The sequence below is a fragment of the Mesitornis unicolor genome, unplaced genomic scaffold (genome assembly GCF_000695765.1).
Source record: "Mesitornis unicolor isolate BGI_N332 unplaced genomic scaffold, ASM69576v1 scaffold6128, whole genome shotgun sequence".
Classification (NCBI taxonomy): Eukaryota; Metazoa; Chordata; class Aves; order Mesitornithiformes; family Mesitornithidae; genus Mesitornis; species Mesitornis unicolor.
In genome coordinates, this window is record NW_010202532.1 from 19,091 (window position 1) to 37,887 (window position 18,797).

General features: G+C 42.6%; 2 protein-coding genes across 2 annotated transcripts in view; both read right to left on the reverse strand.

Moving 5' to 3' along the window:
- Positions 1–3,060: 3,060 nt before the first annotated feature.
- On the reverse strand, positions 3,061–5,861 carry MUSTN1 (musculoskeletal, embryonic nuclear protein 1). The gene is made up of 3 exons (XM_010190421.1): positions 5,831–5,861; positions 3,695–3,815; positions 3,061–3,249 (listed from the first exon to the last, which is right to left on the reverse strand). Exons 1-3 carry the CDS (start codon positions 5,837–5,839, stop codon positions 3,143–3,145), a joined length of 237 nt encoding a protein of 78 aa, XP_010188723.1. The 5' UTR covers positions 5,840–5,861; the 3' UTR covers positions 3,061–3,142.
- Positions 5,862–14,017: 8,156 nt separating this feature from the next.
- LOC104545317 (transmembrane protein 110) overlaps positions 14,018–18,797 on the reverse strand; it is a gene marked incomplete at its 5' end in the record, with an annotated part of 15,550 nt that continues 10,770 nt past the window's right edge. The window contains 4 exons of the mRNA XM_010190423.1: positions 14,018–14,134; positions 15,028–15,177; positions 16,018–16,091; positions 17,021–17,137. Coding sequence (XP_010188725.1) covers positions 14,018–14,134; positions 15,028–15,177; positions 16,018–16,091; positions 17,021–17,137 — 458 coding nt within the window. The remainder of the gene's footprint in view (positions 14,135–15,027; positions 15,178–16,017; positions 16,092–17,020; positions 17,138–18,797) is intronic.

Here is an 18,797-nt window from a genome sequence, read left to right on the forward strand (position 1 = left end):
GCAGGGTCTTCGAGCAGTTCCTGTGAAGTTTTTGTTGGTCAGGTGTTGGCTTGTAGCTCTGGAAAAAAGAAATTCTCTTGAAAGTCCAAATTGACACACAAATAATTAGGGACAGTGTTATACCAGCATAATTTCTAAAATACGTGCTCACTTATGTGATGTTTAGGTAGTCTCTTAACATAAGACAGCTTGTATGACTATTTAAAAGGTATTTTTCTGAGTAGTAGTTATGTCTGCCTCTTCTACACATTGTGGGGAAATACATGGGTTTTAAGGCAGTGGGGTAGACAGACCCTGTACAGAACCCATTTCAAAAATTCGCCTCCTCAGCTCTACAGCTGGGGAAATCAAGGCAAGAAGCAGAGGTCAGGTAGCAAACCCTCACGAGCCATTGCTGCGCCGCACAACCAGGGCGCCTCTTCACAGGGTGCTTGTTTTATTGCAAGGCCTTCAGCAGGCTTCATTTGTTCATTCATTACCAGTGCAAGAACATAAAGCAGTTGAAATCTGGAAAATATCAACAGTACAGGAAGAGTAACACCACCAGGGGCTGTAGTTCAGAGGATCTCACAGGCGTAGGCTGCTGTTGCATCAGCCCCCAGTTCCTGTATGCATTTACATGAACACACGTGCACGAGTACGTTAACGTGCAACCAGCCGGTGCTGTGGAGAGGTGCAGTCTGGAAGGACCTCCTCTCCCCTCAGCTCTGAGCAGGTGAAGGTTGAATCCTGCCCTCCCATCATAATTCCCCTGCCCATCAGCTTGGCCCTGGCAGCTCCAGGATAGCAGACAGCCCTTCCTCAGCTTTTTCATATTGCTTTTTGACAGCACTTTCCCCCTTGTAACTCCATGGTAGATGATGCCATTAATTGTCCTAAATTAACACAAAGAACCTGCAGAAATAAGTGCACATCTATTTGCTTTGTTGCTGGTTTATAGACAAAGCATCCAGATGGAGGGTGTGCTTCCAGTGGCCTTGGCTTAATGAGGAGATGCTAATGCAGGGCTCAGTAATTTATGACTTTGGCAGACATTTTACAGGTTCCCATAAAGAGTCTGCTGAGCACAGCCTGGTCTTACAAGGTCTGTGGTTTAAGTAATTTTTTTTAAAAATAAACTTAACTACTTTCAGGAAGACCGTTTATACTATTTGCAAATACTGTATCATTTACAGCATGGCATGGAAATGTGTATTTTAAGAGAGAAAAAGTACATTTACTATACATTTGACTAACTTCTACAACCTGGATCATGCTTTAATCCTTTAAAATGCCAGGATTATACACTTTAGTGGCCCAAGATCCCCAAGCGCCAAAGCTTTAAGTGGATCTGTCATTAGTTTTCTAATACTCACATGTAAAATCACACAGACATTAAAACCAGCTGCTTTAAATCCCAAAATTCCCAATACCTTACCTTGCTGCCCTGCTGCATCTGGGCTGCACGTCTGTGGGATGCAGAGGATCCTGCGCTGTGCTAAATCGGCACCAACAGACCTGAAGCCAGGTCTGAAATGCAGTGCTCCCCTCCAGTTACCCAGTCTAGCCAATTTGCGGTATTCAGTCACTTGTAGCATAAAAAATAAAGTAATAACACAATTTTGCCCCACTTGTCCTTCTCCATTGTTTTTCTAATTATTAAACAACCTCTTGGCAACTTCTTTTAATTAAGGAGGGTTTGTGAAACCTGACGCAGGGACAGTACAGTAGTTCCAGTGCTACCAGGGTGAGAACCTTTTTCACAGTGGTTTTTTTGGTCGTCTGTTCTTTTCGTTTTGGGCTTGGTTTTTTGTTTGTTTGGTTGTTGGTTGGTTTTATCTTCAAAGCCCTGGAAGGGGACCTTCTCAGAGGAAAAGGCCATGCTGAGTTACCTGTGAGGAACCTGGGCCCCATGGAGAAACAGTGACCAGGAGAGAAGGCAGCGTCTTGGCTACAAATAACACCACTAGCAGCATCTTTGTATTTTTAAGGAAACCTCTGCCTTAATCCCAAACGATTTGCTGCTGCCTTATGTGCACCCCACTCCACAGCCTCTCTGGGAGCTTTACACATGTTTTATTCCTCAAGGATTTGGAACAGAAAAGGCAAAGGTTATATTTGTCACGGTGCAGAGAGAACCTGCAATACCACTTTCACCTGAACCAGGTCTAGCCTGCATAAAATAAAAGTGATTCTTTAAAGGTAGCACCTACCTACTGTCCCCTGATGTGCTGCCTGGGACTCAGGGGGTGCAAGAAGCGAGGCAGCTGCCAACAAAGCAGAGGATCCTCCATGCTGGAGCACACAAATCCAGCAGAGGGGAAATACTTTAGTTTATAAGCTTAAGTTTAATGTAGCAAATCAAGATGTAAATAGAGTCAAAAACAAAACCCCTTCCACTTAGAGCAGGTTTGCTGCTGTACAGAGACAGCAAGTCATTTGGCCGCCTCAGTCAGGCAGGACACGGCACCCATGCTGCTGGTCTGTCACCCCGCTTCTCACTTGAATCAACGGGGGGACCTCGAAGAGCCACTGGGGAACGGGCTGAGAGCCCTCCCTTGGCGCTGGGGCACGCTGACATCCCAGCACCCCACCTGGCACAGCCATGATGGGGAAGTCATGGCACCACTGCCCTGAGGGGCCATAAGGGAGCTGTGAGGGGAAGGCCCTGAGGGCAGAGCCCTGCCACACACCCCAGCTCCGAGAGGCAGCACGGGTTTGGGTGAAGCCTCCAGGTTTCTGTGGTGCCCCTTCGAGCAGCTCCTCCTCAGCTCGCTGCTGGTGAGGGCACAGCATGAAGAAATTACACTGCTGCTACAACTGTGTTGTCTTTGCATTGGACAGACGGGATCATAGCTCGTAATGCCAAAGTGTCCACAGAATGAATCTGAGCCAAAATTGAAATTAGTCACCAGTGTGCCAAGCTGTGTCCAAGGAACCTTTTTTTATTAAACCATTATAGCAAACACCATTCAACACATAGAAAGAAAGCACATAGTAAAAGTTTACATGGAAGTTGTACCCTTTGACACGAGTCTATTCCCTACCTAATGACTTACAACAGAAATTAGCTTCTAAGGTCTACAGTGAGTTTAGCGTAAGGGGCAGAAATCTGGGAAAACGTTACGACAATTATCTGGGTGAGACACATCCAGCTGCAGAGTCAGCCAAAGACGCTCTTGGCTGGCTCTTCTTTAGGCTTCTCAAAGACTGTTTCACCTCCTGTCCGATCTCGGCTGAATATGGAAGGTGCTGCAGAGCCCATTTGTTCTTGGAAAAGAAAACCAGGAGAGGCAATCAGTGAAGCAGCACACCAAATTCAAGGAGTAAAACTAGTGCTGCTGAAACACATATACACATTTGATAAATATTTCATCCATCCATCAACTTCCCAGACCTTAAAGCACAGCACTCCCATCCTGAGGTGGGGTCATTAGTCTTGACTGGCTCCAAATCCCCACCAGAAACTTGGAAACTACTGAGGTTCAGGCTACGGTGCTGAAAAGGGATTAAAATTAATCCTTTTCCCTTGGACTCTTCCACTGGTTGACCACACTGGCAGCTCTCGGTGCCATCAGGATGGTGGATGCAAAGCCCCTGCACAGCCAGCCCAGCCTCTGCTGTTTCAGAGGCACACCTTTTCACTTGAGAAGAGCAAGGAAGTAGATGTTCTACTTTGGAAGGCTGCTCAATTGTTTCCATCAAGGAGACTTACCACACTGCTTCATCACTTGGTAGGTTTTGGATTTTATTTCCTGGTTTTTAGAAAGGTTTCCTCTGGCTCCTTTGAGGTCTTCTTCCTTCACTGGAGGACGCTTCTTTTTCACAGGGGCTGGCTAAGAAACAAACATATTGCCCACGCATCAGTATTTTGTGTTTAGAAGCATAGGGAACAAAGCTGCCTTGACCTAAAGACTGCAGCATACAGAGCTGCTAATACAATATTCCACCTACTTCAGTTCTGAGACTGCATCTCTAGGCACCACCTGTAAAGCTAAAAACAGTTGTGGAGGGAAACAAACCCCCCAAGGCCTGCAAACGGCTCAGCAGCAAGTCCCAGGGAGCCAGCAGAGACAGAGCGTGCGTGCTGGCTTGGGCCAAGGGTGGGCTGACTGCACTGGAGCCTTCGGCATGTTTCCTGCTGGCTGCAGATTGCCAGGAAGGCTCAGAATAGCTCACTGGCAACTCCATTTGCATGTGTTGTGGGAAACACAACATTCCCAAGACCTCTGGGGAAAACACTCCATGCGCAGCCAAAGCAAGCGAGGGGAATGGGTGGTAGCAAACCCTTCACAATTCCCAAGAGCTTTTGGTTGGTTAACTGGTTAATTAAACATCCCTACAGCCAGTGTTTCATTTGTCCACCTGCAATCAAAACTGGCATGTGATAGGAACGGTCCCTATGCCCATGGCATGGCCCACAGGCAGCCAATATGGACCTGTGTTGAGTCCAACACAGAAAGAGGAAAAAACCTCCCGTTTTGTTAATGGGAATACAAAACCTGCCAAGGTCCTTCACCCACTATTGGCAAGAGACAATAACTGCAAGGCTTCTTTCCACCCAGACAAGGGACTTCTTGGGAACGGTGTAAGGAAAGAAGGCACTTGAGATGCACCGAGACACAGCCGGGCTGAGCAGAACTGTTGAATTTCACCTGGTCATTTTAAAATAAAACCTCTCATGCTTTGATTACAGGTGGACTTATCAGCAGGACAGCTGCTGTGGATTAGTTGACCCCCAGATAAAAAGTAAAAATGCCACACAGAAAGGTTACTGTGAGGCACAGGGGTGAGCCCCAGCCCGGCCAGCGTCACAGCCACACAAGGGCTATAATTGCTCCCAACGCAGGAGCCGTTCCCAGCTGGCACAGCAGCGCAGACTGTGCTTTATCTCCTCCTGTCACAAGTCAAAAAGTGTTGGTTAACAAGACACGCAAGTGGTTTTTTTAAGTCTTTCTTTGGAGTAAAGAAAATAAGCTGAAGCGCATTACTGTATGTGGTCACAGAATCACAGGATCTCAGGAGTTGGAAGGGACCTCGAAAGCTCATCCAGTCCAACCCCTGCCAGAGCAGGATCACCAGACCAGGTCACACAGGTCAAAGGACTGTGCTCTTCTACTCTCCCTGTGCTCCTGCTCTCGATCCCACTCACCACGGAAAGCTCTCAGACTGAGGAGAACTCTGCCAAGCACGCGTAGCTTGTGTTGAAAACATAACACGTACGTGTAAAACTCAACGTTTCTGAGTTAATTTTAAGATGCTTTGAAACCAACACAGTAAAGACAACCCATTAGTTACAAAATGAACATATAAGTGTTTAATACAAAATGTAAGTCTCAAATATCGTAACCTAATAGTTCTAATTTTCGGTTGTGCTCTCTCTTTTCCTGCATGTTAATACACAGCAGCACACTTCACTGTAGCCATGTTCCTTCAAACCTACTGCCAAAATTTCCAATCTCTGTCTGTGGAAGCGTATCAGAAAAGCAGAAATCACTGCTTCTGTAAAACAACCCAAACCAGAGCAGTGGAAATGGTTTTTCCCTTACAGAAATAAAAGTATTTATGGTAAAACTGAACATTTTAAGACTAAATTAATTGACCATATAGAGGGTAGCTGCTTTCCTTCTTCATCAAATAATCCCTCCTAACAATTTACTTGTTCAAATATGTAAACAGAGCATTTAAGTACGTTAACATAATCCAACAAGTAACACAGAGCAGAAATGCCGAATTCACTGGTTAATGGGAGCAACTTGCTGATCAGCTATTCCAAGCAAACTAAAACAGTAACGCGTTCGTCGGGCACCCTGCTCCGAGGACAGCCCGCCTCATACAGATGTCCCCATACCTGTGACATAACTGTGGGGCTCACTCGACTGTAATCCCTTCCGAGGTTGTTCCCTGGCTTTGCTTAAATCCAGCCCGTGTGCTCTGCCGACGTCTGGCTTTTTCCCTTGACTTATATAGAGCATCTAACACAAAGTCATTAGCTGTGTCATTTTCCCAAACCAGAAGCCAGGATGATTCCGGTTGACAGAGGCTGTTGTTGTTGAAGGGTTTATTCTTGGCGATGACTCGGGTTTGCAGTATTTACTGCACCCTGTGCCCGGGGACAGAGGGATTTGGGGACTGACAAGAGCAGGCAGCTGTGGCACTGGGACCACAGGGAAGCCCGATCCACGACAAAAACAAATTCCTGGGGAGTCTGCTGGGGCTGTATTTATAGCTTTAAAAGGCAAAACAGAAACAAAATTGACTCTGAATCCTTTCGATGTGCGAGGGGGGTGGGAAAGTGAGTTTCTCTCTCAGAGTAACAAAATACGTACTAAGATTATATAAACTGAACATCTGAAGCATAACATTGTGCCCTAACTTGCTTTTGCGCAGGGATCTTTACCAGAGGAGCATTTTCTCTGTTTTGGAGAGTTAATAAAATGGGACATGGCGTTACGCACACGGTTCTATTGCTGAGCTTGCTCTGACGCCAGCTCTTATGCATTTAAGAGTGTAAAATCACCTTCTACTTACATCTGTATTAGTAAGTTTAATCCTTTCACCCGTCATCTGCATAGGAATGGACTACTCAGACATGAGTAAATTCAGTGTTCCCCACTGTACACACTGACAGCAGTAAAACCTTTTCCAGAACTTTTAAGATTTGTTTTCTAACTATTTTTTTAATTCAGTAGGAAAAAAAGAATCCTCATAAGTGTGAATTCTAATCTTTATTACTGGGAAAGGGTCGGGTGGAAGGTTGTTTCCTTTTTAGTTTTACAGGGTTTTTTTTACATTCATTCTTTGCATCATGCAAAAAAGAAATCAGCTTCTGTGACTGCACCCAACATCTACAAAGAACCAAGGTTCCAGCCAGGTGTGGTAATACAAGAAAGGCAGAGGTGGCAACCTCCAAACATCTTTTACTAGAAACATCAACTGTCGCAGTGGTGCAATCTGCTGCGGCCTTTTCTCAAGCTTTGCCTGCGTTTTGTTTAGGCTGCAGAGGGAAGCACAGAAGGTAAAATAAAATTGATATTTTCCATTATGAAAACATCACACCTATACCGCAGCACTAGTGCTATGCCATCAGGACCATAGGATTTGTCGGTGTGAACTATCCCCATTTTGCCTTTTAGGTAAACTCTTTCCAGACCTGAGAAGACGCTTTCCTTTACGTGACTACTGGGGGAATTATTTGTAGGTTAAGAAGAAGTTTGGTTGTTATGTACTTAGCCATTCCTTATTTGAACGTCTATTTTAAACCTACGGCTTGCTAAACTAGAAGGAAAGTTTCTGGCCGAACAGCAGTACCTCTTAGCAGGCTACCAAAGTAGATGGGAAAAAACTCCTCAACTTTAGGAAAAACAGCAGATCATTTTTTCTACTGTACAAAGTAACACCTCTGCTTCTCTACACAGGTGTTTCTACAGTCCCATAAGCACCACCATTCTGGTGCTATCTGTTTCAACAGGAAAGCAGCATTCTGCATGTTTAAGGTGAACATTTAGAATTCAAGATGCTGAAATTATTTTCCCCTCCAGCTTTCAAAATGGCTTCATTTAATTAGCACTATATCTTCCTCACTCGAAAGCAACAGGCTTGTGCTTTCATGGCAATTTAACTTATACAAACAAAATGAAAACACCTTCAGCTTGCAGGCTACTCAGGGTGGGAGATGAGGAGCTTCAGAGGTAGGCATCATATCCCAACGTTTCTAAGACATCTTCTATAGCCCGGACAATTCTGTTCTCTTGGATTATACATTTCCTAGACCAGTGCTGAACAACAAGCACAACCATTTCCTCTTACAGATCACAGGCTCATTTATACTTACCAAAAAACCAACCTAAAATCTACAGTTACTTACATTTCAGACCAGAAATCCTGTTCACCTGGTTGAGGTCCTGAGATCTGTTAAATGGGACATGAATGACAATGAAATAAGATAGGCTTGTTTATTTAATAGCCACTATTGCTAGAAAGCTGCCAGGCAGAAAAGGACCTTGAGTTAACTGGTTGACAACCGACTAAACATGAGCCAGCAGTGTGCCCAGGTGGCCAAGGCCAACAGCATCCTGGGCTGTATCAGAAATGGTGTGGTGAGCAGGGGAAGGGAAGTGACTGTGCCCCTGTACTCAGCACTGGGGAGGCCGCACCTCAAATCCTGTGTTCAGTTTTGGGCCCCTCACTACAAGCAGGACATTGAGGCACTGGGGTGTGCCCAGAGAAGGGCAACAAAGCTGGTGAAGGGTCTGGAGAACAAGAATTATGGGGAGCACCTGACGGAGCTGGGATTGTTTAGTTTGGAGAAGAAGAGGCTGAGGGGAGATCTTATCGCTCTCCACAGCTACCTGAAAGGAGGGGGTAGAGAGGTGGGGGTTGGTCTCTTCTCCCATGTAACCAGTGACAGGACAAGAGGAAATGGTCTCAAGTTGTGCCAGGGGACGTTTAGATTGGATATTGGGAAAAAATTCTCTACTGAGGAATGGTCAAGCACTGGAAGGGGCTGCCCAGGGCGGTGGTGGAGTCACCATCCCTGCAGGTGTTCAAGAAGCCCATGGATGTGGCACTTCAGGACATGGATTAGTGACCATGGTGGTGCTGAGTTGACAGTTGGACTTGATGATCTGAGAGTTCTCCTCTGTGATTCTTTCATCTTCCACTGCAATGCAGTATGGAAAACTCCTTCGCTGAGGAACGGCGGCAGCTAAAATATGGTGATGACCATGGAGAAATTAGTGAAATTAGTGACTGTACACACATCTGGCCACTGTGATTTTGAGGAGCGACAGATCTTACAGAAGATTTGCTGCTCCAGGAAACTGCTAACATCCCTCAGTGGAATGATCAGCTTGATCGGTTGAAGATTATTCTTTGAATTCCCTTTAAGGAGGCAGTGGGTATGGGACAGGACTGCTTGTGTGTAGTAGGTGGGGAGTAATGAATGTAATGAATCTTTTTGCTCAACAAAAGAGGAAAAAAACCCACGCTAGGCTACACTCATTTTGTTGGGTGTAACAAGGGAAGTCCAAGCTGCTTCCCCAGAGCTCCAGAGACAACTCTGCACTACACAGGTAACATGGAGGAGCGATGTCTTAATCGGAAAAGAATCAGCACTGTTTTGCTCTTCTCCTCTTTCATGGTTTTGGGAAGCAGTAGATATTAAAGCAAGGAAGACATCAGTCATCTCCATCATGTTGCCCTCTAGAGATGGGGGACAGAGAGGCTTCCTGGTCCTAGAAGTAGACATCCCTACCTGGTCCTTTTCTGTCTCCAAGAAGGCACTACATAAGTTCTGTGATAAAAGGCACTGCACAAGCAAACTTCACGAAATCCTCAGGCATCTTCCCTCAGCTTGCATTTCTACTACCTGCTGCAAACAAATCAGAAGGGGCACAGAAGATAAAACAGCTTAACAAGTTACTGACTTAGGCCGTGCCTCTGCCAAGGGGCAGGACACTGGAGGTACATTCAGAAACGTCTACATTTCACACATTCTTGTTGCCAACAACCAAAAGGTGGCTTTGCTTGAAAAGCTGAATGCAGGCTGTGATAATCAGCTGTGTGGGTAAAGCATTTTAACAAGGCCGAATTGGACAGAGCTTTCAGCAACCTGGTCCACTGGGAGGTGTCCCCCCATGGCGGCGGGGGGTGAAACTAGATGACCTTTAAGGTCCCTTCTAACCCAAATATGCTATGATTACATGAACAACATCCTACACTCCCAAAAGCCTCAGGGCAGTGTTCTGCAATCTCCTGGGTTGCATGCATTGAAGGTTTTAATTTCAATACGAAAATACAAATGGTTATTCGCCATGTGTGCGCATGTAGAGGGCAAAATCCCCCCTCAGGGAACAGATCTGATCTGAGCTTGCAAGGATTCTTACAGCTGTAAACAAAATTTGCTACTTAATAGTGGTCCCTCCAACTGAATTGGGACTTGCTGTTTAGGTAAATTAATATACTGAAATTAAAACCAACGTGAGACTGCAAAAGATTAGATCTGCAGTTCTGAAGCTAAACTCCAGGAGCAAAACCTGCTCCCCACAGTGGCACGTTACAAACATTGGAACACGCACGCTTCTAAACAGAACAAATGCAAAGCAAGTGTAAAAATCTGTAATAAGTGAAACTTTATTGTAAACCATTAACCAATGTCGTTACATCAGATATCCTCAGAAGTTTAAGGTAACACCACTGATTAAACAATATGGTCCAAACAGAGGGCAGCAGAATACAGCTGTTTGTTTTGCTCACATACGCTATACTCTGAATTAACTTACAAACAAACCCAACATTCAGTTTGAGACGGATACCCACGGAAAACAAGCACACCTACAAAAGAGTCCCTTTTTTAAAGATACTGCAGTTTTACTTTGTAAAACCATAGTCGTAATTTTCAGTAATTGAACTGGAAATTTTACCTAAAAAAGTTCGCACACCTATGCTGTAGATCTACTCTGACTTGATGTGGCTGAATTTATTTGCTTTCAGTACTGGTTTCTCCCGTAAAAAGCACAGCAAAGTTGCAAACACGGGTTAGTCAAGTACAATGGCAGAAACTTCTTGGGATGCTCAGCTCTCAGCAGAGCAGGAGAGCCCACGCCTCCCTCTCCAGGCACAGCTGGAATTGGAGCAGACACCTGGGCAGGGATCACTTTGCATTGCTCTAATTTGCAACTCAATTTCTGAGTTTTCCCTGAAGAAAAGCAATAGTACATTTTAGTTAGCAACATTAACATACATTTACCTACTTAAAGTAAGACAAGGGGACCTGAACATATTAAAGCCAGAACTTGAAAACTACATCTTATACAACACTGGTGTTTTAAATTTACGCAGATGTATCACAGGTCAGATACCGGAAAAAGTGAATACATGGTTGACCATTTGTGGTAAATTCGATCTCCACCAATACTTCTGTAACTTTTCTGTAAGTTACAGTCCCTTTCTCTTACTTTGGCATATACTACATAGCTTATTTCCATAAAACCATCACATTTTTTAAAGCACAGTCTGAATTAAACCTTTGCTATGAGTTGTCCTGAAGTATGTTTACCAGGCATAAATTTAGAGAGACAATTTGAGGATAATGCAAATATCATCATGTTGTACTATTATTACTGGATCAACTCTCCACGAAAAATTCACTACTTCAGACTGTACTGCCAATACATTTCAATGAACAGTAAGACATAGTGAAGCACTAGGCACATACTTCCTTCTCACACGTGCAAGCTGTTCATACAAGAGCACTTGTCCTACACGTACCTACTGCAAGGAGTCCAATTTTTATCCTACAAGGAAGAAAACTGCCGATTTTATATTTTCCATCTCTTTCACATGATAACAAAGAATGGGGAAAACCTCCCAGTTTTTGTTATTTGGCGAAGATTGCAAATACAATTTTTATCTTAGAGAAAGTTAGAGCCGTTGTTTTCCCTCTGAAGCTATGCTCCTCCTGTTACTACTGTGGCATTTAAAACACTTGTGTCTCTTTGGCTCACAGTGCTTTACTACATCATCTTGCTAAGCACATCAAAATCTCAAACCAAGTGACATTTAAGCAGTTAAGACAAGAAAGAGTAGGCATTCACATACCTTTGCTATAACCGTCTTCAAGACAGCGCTCCATAGTGCTTTACACTGTTTTGTAATTGGTCAGTAAGTTTGAGGTCTGCTCAAAACGAGTATTTTTACATGATTAAGGCCATAATTTTATACTGACACTTCACAGACTAAACACGAGACCAGAAAGAGAAATAAATTTGATAACTTAAGTAACAGGAGAAGAAGGAGGAAAAGAAAAATAAAACGAAAGCTTGTACAGTTAAATTAGTGTGTGCCGCTCAGTTCTCTCTGGTAGCTGATGAGGGTAGTGATGGCTGTGCAGTGTATGCAGCACGTGTTGTATAGCTTTATTTCACTATCTGAAACAGAACAAATCCTACGCTAAAAAAACATAAATGCTGGACAAGAGCCAGTCCTAGCTCTCAAATCCCTTTGGAAAAGTGAGATCTGCTGATGAAAATGAATTCCTCAAAGTACTGTGCTTTTGGAGATATGCACCCGCCCAGTGGTAAAGATTCAAGAGAAGATGCAAGTCACAATCAATGAAAATAGAAACCAAAAAAACTTAAAACAGAGGCAACACTGATTAGGGACATTTCCCAATCCCCCCCACCCCCCAGTTCGGAGTAACTCAGTTAAGCTTCTGTTGTCATTAGTTTCTAGATTTAGTGTCAAAGAAACACTTAAACTTATTGCAGTTATTACAGTTCAGTGCACAGTCACAGAGGTCAGTGGCTCAACTAAACTCACAAATGTCAGGTTTGATAAAAACGTCCCTTCTAGCCAGCTGGACACGCTGAGGTGTACCTGAAGTCTCAGAACATTGTGTTCACCTCGGCAGCCAAGCAGTGGACAGGAATGCTGGAACAGTGAAAATAAGTATGGGAGTGCACAGTTCAGTATTTACTAAGGCCTGAGAACCCCATTTAAGTGGTCTGGATAATAAATCACATTAAGACCTAGTAAATCTATAAAAATGTAAAAAATCTTAAAAAGTTCTGAGCAGTTCTCCAATGAAACTGTTTGGTTTAAGGCTTGGAACATCTCTTATGTCCACATACTACAACAGATTTGCAGTTAAGGTCTTTTGTCACCTCTTGAACACATCACCTTGTCCTGCACAAGGTTTAACTAAGCAAGGAAAGCCGTCAGAAACAATCGTTTAGAAAACGTGCAAAGCAAAAGGATGTTACTGAGAACATGTCTGCTAGGTTTCAGATCAGCACATGTTGTCAATTATGAGAAGACAGACACTGAAAATCACAAAAATTCTGGAGTAACAACTGTATTACACCTCTCGTTTTTGTTTTGGTTTTTTACTATTAAAGGATAATCAGACTTTATGGAAATTAAACAGAAGAATTTCTTTTTTAAAAGCACATTGAATAGAAGATTGCTTTTCCAACAAAAAACAAGGGACAGAACCATTTGCAATATTGTAGCCCAACCGCTTCAATCAGATCACAGTCCTGTACCGCAGGACCTCGTATTTTCCTGTATGAGGAAAAGCACAAGAAACGTTTCATCTCTTTTGGGTCATTTGAGAGGTATGCACGAAAGGCTTGCAGAAACAGAAATAATTCGAGTCATCCGTAGATAATCATTTCACAAAAATCCTATCACGACACATTTTTGTTATACACTAAAGTGCACATTTGTCAAGTATGCAAGCACCACCTTCTATTAAAAAAGGTATTTTCAAATTATGTGGTCAAAAGCACACTTCGGACTGCATTTTCACTAATATTTGGTGACCTCAGCAGTGACAGAGAGCTTTTCCCTTTGCAATCCCTTTGTCTTAAACCACGACACGAGGATAAATAAGATTTTCACTACAAGTCTTTTGATCTGTCCTGCACAAAAAAGGGAACTGCACCCTTTTCTCTGACAAAGAGAATCTTTAAATACAACTGTATGAAAATATAACTTAAATATAAAATAGTCAAATAGATTCGAGGAGACTTGGAAAAAAAACCAACTTTGTTCCATAGGTACCCAGTAAACATTTGCACTTAAAAAAATAATGTTAAGTTACAGCTTGTAACCATAAACTACTCTGCTCTAGGAATAACGCTGCAAAAGCCTGTTTTAGTAGTAAAACACACTCCTTTAACGTAGTTGATGCTGATGCCTTTCTGAGAACATCTTAAACTGTATCATCAGTAACCATAAATGAAAGATTGCTGTATCTGTTCTCTGCGGTCTCCTCTGAAGCGTCAGATACAAATCCCCTTCGCGACTGCTCCTTCACACCGCTGTGTTTTTCACCCGACGAAGAGACACTTGCATAATTGGTCAGTGTGTCTGTAGTGCAACTGAACTGGAAGTCTTCCAACCCTCTGCGTTCTGTTGGTAGACCTTGCTCTGAAGTCAGTTTGTATGGAAAGGGAGATGCAATTGCAGTATTACAACTCACTGACTGAAGTTTTTGCCCTGAAACCTGCAAACACGCAGGCCAGGCAGTGTGTCATACCGGCAGACCAAAACGATGCTTCTTTTTCTTACTGGGCTTCAAGTTGGTCAGACTACGCAGGTCATCTTCAGCATCTGATTCCTCCACCTCATCATCTGCTGAAATAAGGATCTAAAAACCAAATTACAGCTTCTGAGTAACGTGGATCAAAATCACACCCTTTCTTCATTCTACTGCTAATCTTTTACTTTTTTAATGCTTGCAAAGCACCTTATTATTTGCTCAAAAAAAAAGCTGACAGGACATAATCTGGATTTACTGCCAGTACTGTCAAACATCACACACCCTACCTGGAACCTCCAGTACATTTCAAAGAAGGATGCATGCACATTAATCTCTACCAATTAACTGCTGACTCTAAACCAAAAGAAGCAATTCCAGCACCTCCAGAACAGTAGGGGCAGCTTGCTTCTAAAGTGAGAGAGAATATGCTTGCTCTCTTACCCACACGGGTAGTATGGCAGTCACTTTATTAAAGAAAGCCCTCTATAAACAGTACTGTCTATAACACAGGAAAGTTACGTTAACCAACTTACCTTCAAAGATACCACCCATCTTCAGGTGAACAGAAAGCTGCCTACTTAATATAATTTAGAATAAAATTATGCTAAGGCAAGGATAGAAATACTTATCCAAAATCAGGCCAGCTGCCTCCACCAGGTTCCTCTCACTTTAAGCTATTAACCCCTCTCTGAATTGGAATTGTCTATTAGTTTCGCATTCCATACTCAGTTTTTTCAGAAGCACTGGTAACACAGATCACCTTTGATATTTAAATATATTACTATGTCTTTCGACCCACCTGGAAGGAAATTAGCTACCATGGGTGGTGCAACAATGCCATTTTTCTTAACTGGATTTAACTGCAAACTCTAGGTGAACTACTGTTAGAGGTGCACACAAAGAAAATCAAAACTAAGTTGACAGTGTTACAGTGAAATCAATGGTATGAGGGATGAACTGGATTGATGTCACATTAATTGCAAATAATTAACTCTACATACTTCTGACTCTGACTCTTCATGTGATGCTGCTCTCCTATATCGGACTTTACTTCCATTTCTCGAATCTTGTCCTGCTTCCTTTTCTTCAAGTTTAGCTTTTGTCTTCCCTTTCTTCATAAGAAAATTATCTACTACCCAGAACATGAATGCCTGCCAAAGAGAAGGGGGAAGTGGCAGTTGAGTTTTCGTCAGAGCAGCATAATTTCATTCAGTCAGTATCTGGACACAATTAGGGAAACATAACAATAATTCTGAATTTGCCAAACAGGTAAAATCTTGTATAAGCACCCAGTCACATGGCCTATTACACACTGCATGAACACTCTAGGACACAGCTGCGTCATTCCTTTTGTGGAAGAGTAGAAAATAAGAAAAGCAGCTGGTGTACAAAGTGGTCCTATCTTAACTCTTCATGTAGAAATGTGAATGCTTTAGGCAGACATCTTAGTGCAAAAGACTTTTGGTTCTCAAAGGAAAAAATCCATGCTTGAGCAAATTAATGAAATAAAAAGTCACCAGCAAGGACACCCATCCCCTCTGTCCCTAAATCCCAGATTAGTGGAAGAGTCTACTTTGGGAAGGATGATTGCACACTTGCCCTTTTCCTCTACTCCATCATAGGCCAGCCACTGTCAGCTATGGTCAGACACAGGACACTTCACAGTACAGCTGTCCTTAGAACAACTGTTTCCTAAAGCAAATTACATCATCATTTTATAAAATCTATGTCAGTATTTCAGTGTTACATTCAACCCACTGAAGTCATCAGCCCAAACTGAGGCATTTCTGTACCTCTCCTGAGCCTGGTTACTTAGCTCAACATGGATTTTAGCTTTGTGAAATCCACATATCCAGATATTTTATCCATTCCTTAACATTGTTCATCTTTAAGCGCCAAGGTACACTGTGCTTTAAGGACTAACAGTAATTAACACATGGCAGAATGATATCCAAGTAAACATCTCACAGAAGCGTGCAAGTTGTACTAACATTAACGAAGAAGGGAACTATCAGCATGACGATAGCCAGCTCCAACTGAGGGTTCTCTATAGGATTCAATAAAGCTACCTGTGAAAAGAAAAGGATTAAGTTCAGATCATGGCAGCATGTGCACACAACTGGATTATCAAGTGCAACTGTTCATGTAGCAGCTAACGCTACAGAAATCATTCATAGGAACCAAAAAAGGACAGCTTTGTAGAAAAGGAAAGTACTTAGGACTGCCTATAAATTACCACAGATAAGTAAGTGGGGCTGGCAAGAAACTTATTTTTGTCATTTTTGTTTACAGAAGTTTGAAAAGCTGTGTTAGAATAACCTTGAGTATTTTAAAGCTGCATGCTCCCCAGGAAAAAGTTTTAAGTTCCATCTTTAGGAAATTTAAACAGAGCAGAGTTTTACGAAATACACAGTAAAGCAAAGACATTGCTCCCAATATAGTCCAGAACATAAAATAGGGACTAACTGGTTTTAATGGGTATACCACCACACACCATCACCTTGAATATTACATTGCACAGATTCTATCTAAATCAGTATTTATCCAGTCATCAGCAACGGCTTCACTAATCCATGGCAAATTACTAAAATTCTACAGTTTAGATCTATCAACAAAATCAGGATAAGAAAATTATTTCAAATACTACAAGGAGCAATGCAAAATGTCTGTAAGTAAGGGTTAAAGAATTAAGACAAGGAAGAACAACTTAGGAGCTTCAAGAGCATTCAGACGACGAGACGGAACAAAATTTTATATATTGCAGTATATCAAAAACCTCCAAAATACAACAGGATATTCCTGGGAATGGATGCCAGAAAGACTAATTAGTACTATCCTAATTAGCCTAAACAAACATACCACTACCACAGAGTTAAACGGCACTGACTGCAGACAGTTATGATGCTGGAGCCAAACCAGTCCACACTATCAGAAGTCTGTCACTTTACAGCCTCCACCTGAAGTTCATTTGTCTGTAAAATGCTGTAAATATACAAACCTTTTTCCACTGAGGTATAAGAAGCACAATAATGATGATGGCTTTCTCAAATGCCATAATCACTATGTACAGAACACACTGGCCCACCCAAGCACTGCACTGCACTGGGTCACCTGCAAGAAAGAAGAAAGGATCGGTACATGCATAGGGTTGATTTTACTTCACAATAAACATCTTCGAAAAACAGTATTAGAAGAGGCAGGGCAGCTACATCCTCTTAAAGCTGCTTCTCCAATTTCCTTAGTGCTGCTCCTTCCCCTGCCTCAGCCTCAGTTAGAAACTGAATAGAACAGGACTTTATCTGATTCAGCAGCATCTGAATATAACTATAAGTATATAACTATATGCTCACTGTTTTACACAACCAGATGAAAGTAAGACAGATGCAGTTGCATTACATGTGCTTCTCATCAAATAGTTATTTTTGACCCTCTGTTATGAAGCATTTAGTTTCTTAAAAGGGAAAACTTAAGGGAAATGCAGCTGGGGAAAAACTTCGCTTCACTCTAAAGGAGAAACATGATGACTTCTGCCATTCTCCTTAAACATGCTTTTCCTTTCTACAAAGTTAGTTACTGTAACTAATCAGTCACAGCAGAAGCAAAAGGTGCAAGAGTTGCTATGAAAAATTTAATTGGAAAAAAAAAAATAAGATCACATTTTAGTTTCAATCTGAAAGGGTTTGAAATACTGCTGCATGCCAATGTGAGAGTGTGAAAACCTGAGTGCATTAAGTTATCTGCCAGGACAGAACGAAGACCAAAAATACCTGAATACGAAAACTTACGTAGACTATGCTACTTTATGAAAGCAAGGAGAGAGAAAAAACACCAGAGGACTGGTGTACCTAACAAGCTTTGCAGGCTTGCAAAGCAGCACTTCACTGGAAACTCAAAGGAAGCTTTGGAGGGGAGCATTAGCCCTTTGGCCTTCACAACAGTCTTCTGCAGCATCGTCAAAGACAGCCGAAAACTTTTAACGTGGAGATGAATAATGGGCAATGGAAATTCAGATGCCTTTATGCATTTGTAATGTGTAATAGATAGTTGCTACTTCCTTTTCTGGAACATTTCTGAAAGGCTTTCAGTATTAATACTTGGTTACAGTCTTGAGACTTACTGTTTGCTGCTTAAATGCTACAAAGCATCTCAGCTCTAATTACAAGCAGGGAGAACAGGGATGCTGTCTACTCTGAATTTACCGAGTCTTTTGAGAGTCCCCAGTAGAATCCTTGTAGAAAAGCTGGGGACACAGATTGGATGGGTGGATGAACAATTCTGACATAAAGGAAAAAAGCTTTCACAGTGAGAGTGAGTTAACCACTGCACTAGGTTGTTCTGTGGGGTTCTTGAATCTCAGACCACGGATAGATTAAAAACTGGACTGGACCATAGCATCACAGAATGGTTTGGGTTGGAAGGGACCTTAAAGCTCATCCAGTCCAACCCCCCTGCCATGGGCAGGGACACCTCCCACCAGCCCAGGCTGCTCAAAGGCCCATCCAACCTGGCCTTGAACACTTCCAGGGATGAGGCATCCACAGCTTCCCTGGGCAACCTGTGCCAGTCTCTCACCACCTCACAGTAAAGAATTTCTTCCTAATACCCAGCCTAAATCTCCCCTCTTCCAGTTTAAAACCATTCCCCCTCGTTCTGTCACTACACACCCTTGTAAAAAGGCCACACCCTGAACAACCCACTTCAGCTTTGCAGTTAACCTGCTCTGAGCAGGTGGCTGGATTATATGACCTCTCGAGATCCTTTCCAACCAATT

Bases quoted from the DNA above. Each gene is read 5' to 3' on its own strand.
- MUSTN1 (XM_010190421.1), bottom strand. The intron at 3,250-3,694 runs GTAAGTCTCCTT...TTCTTTTCCAAG, and splicing joins CCAAGTGATGAAGCAGTGTG to AACAAATGGGCTCTGCAGCA.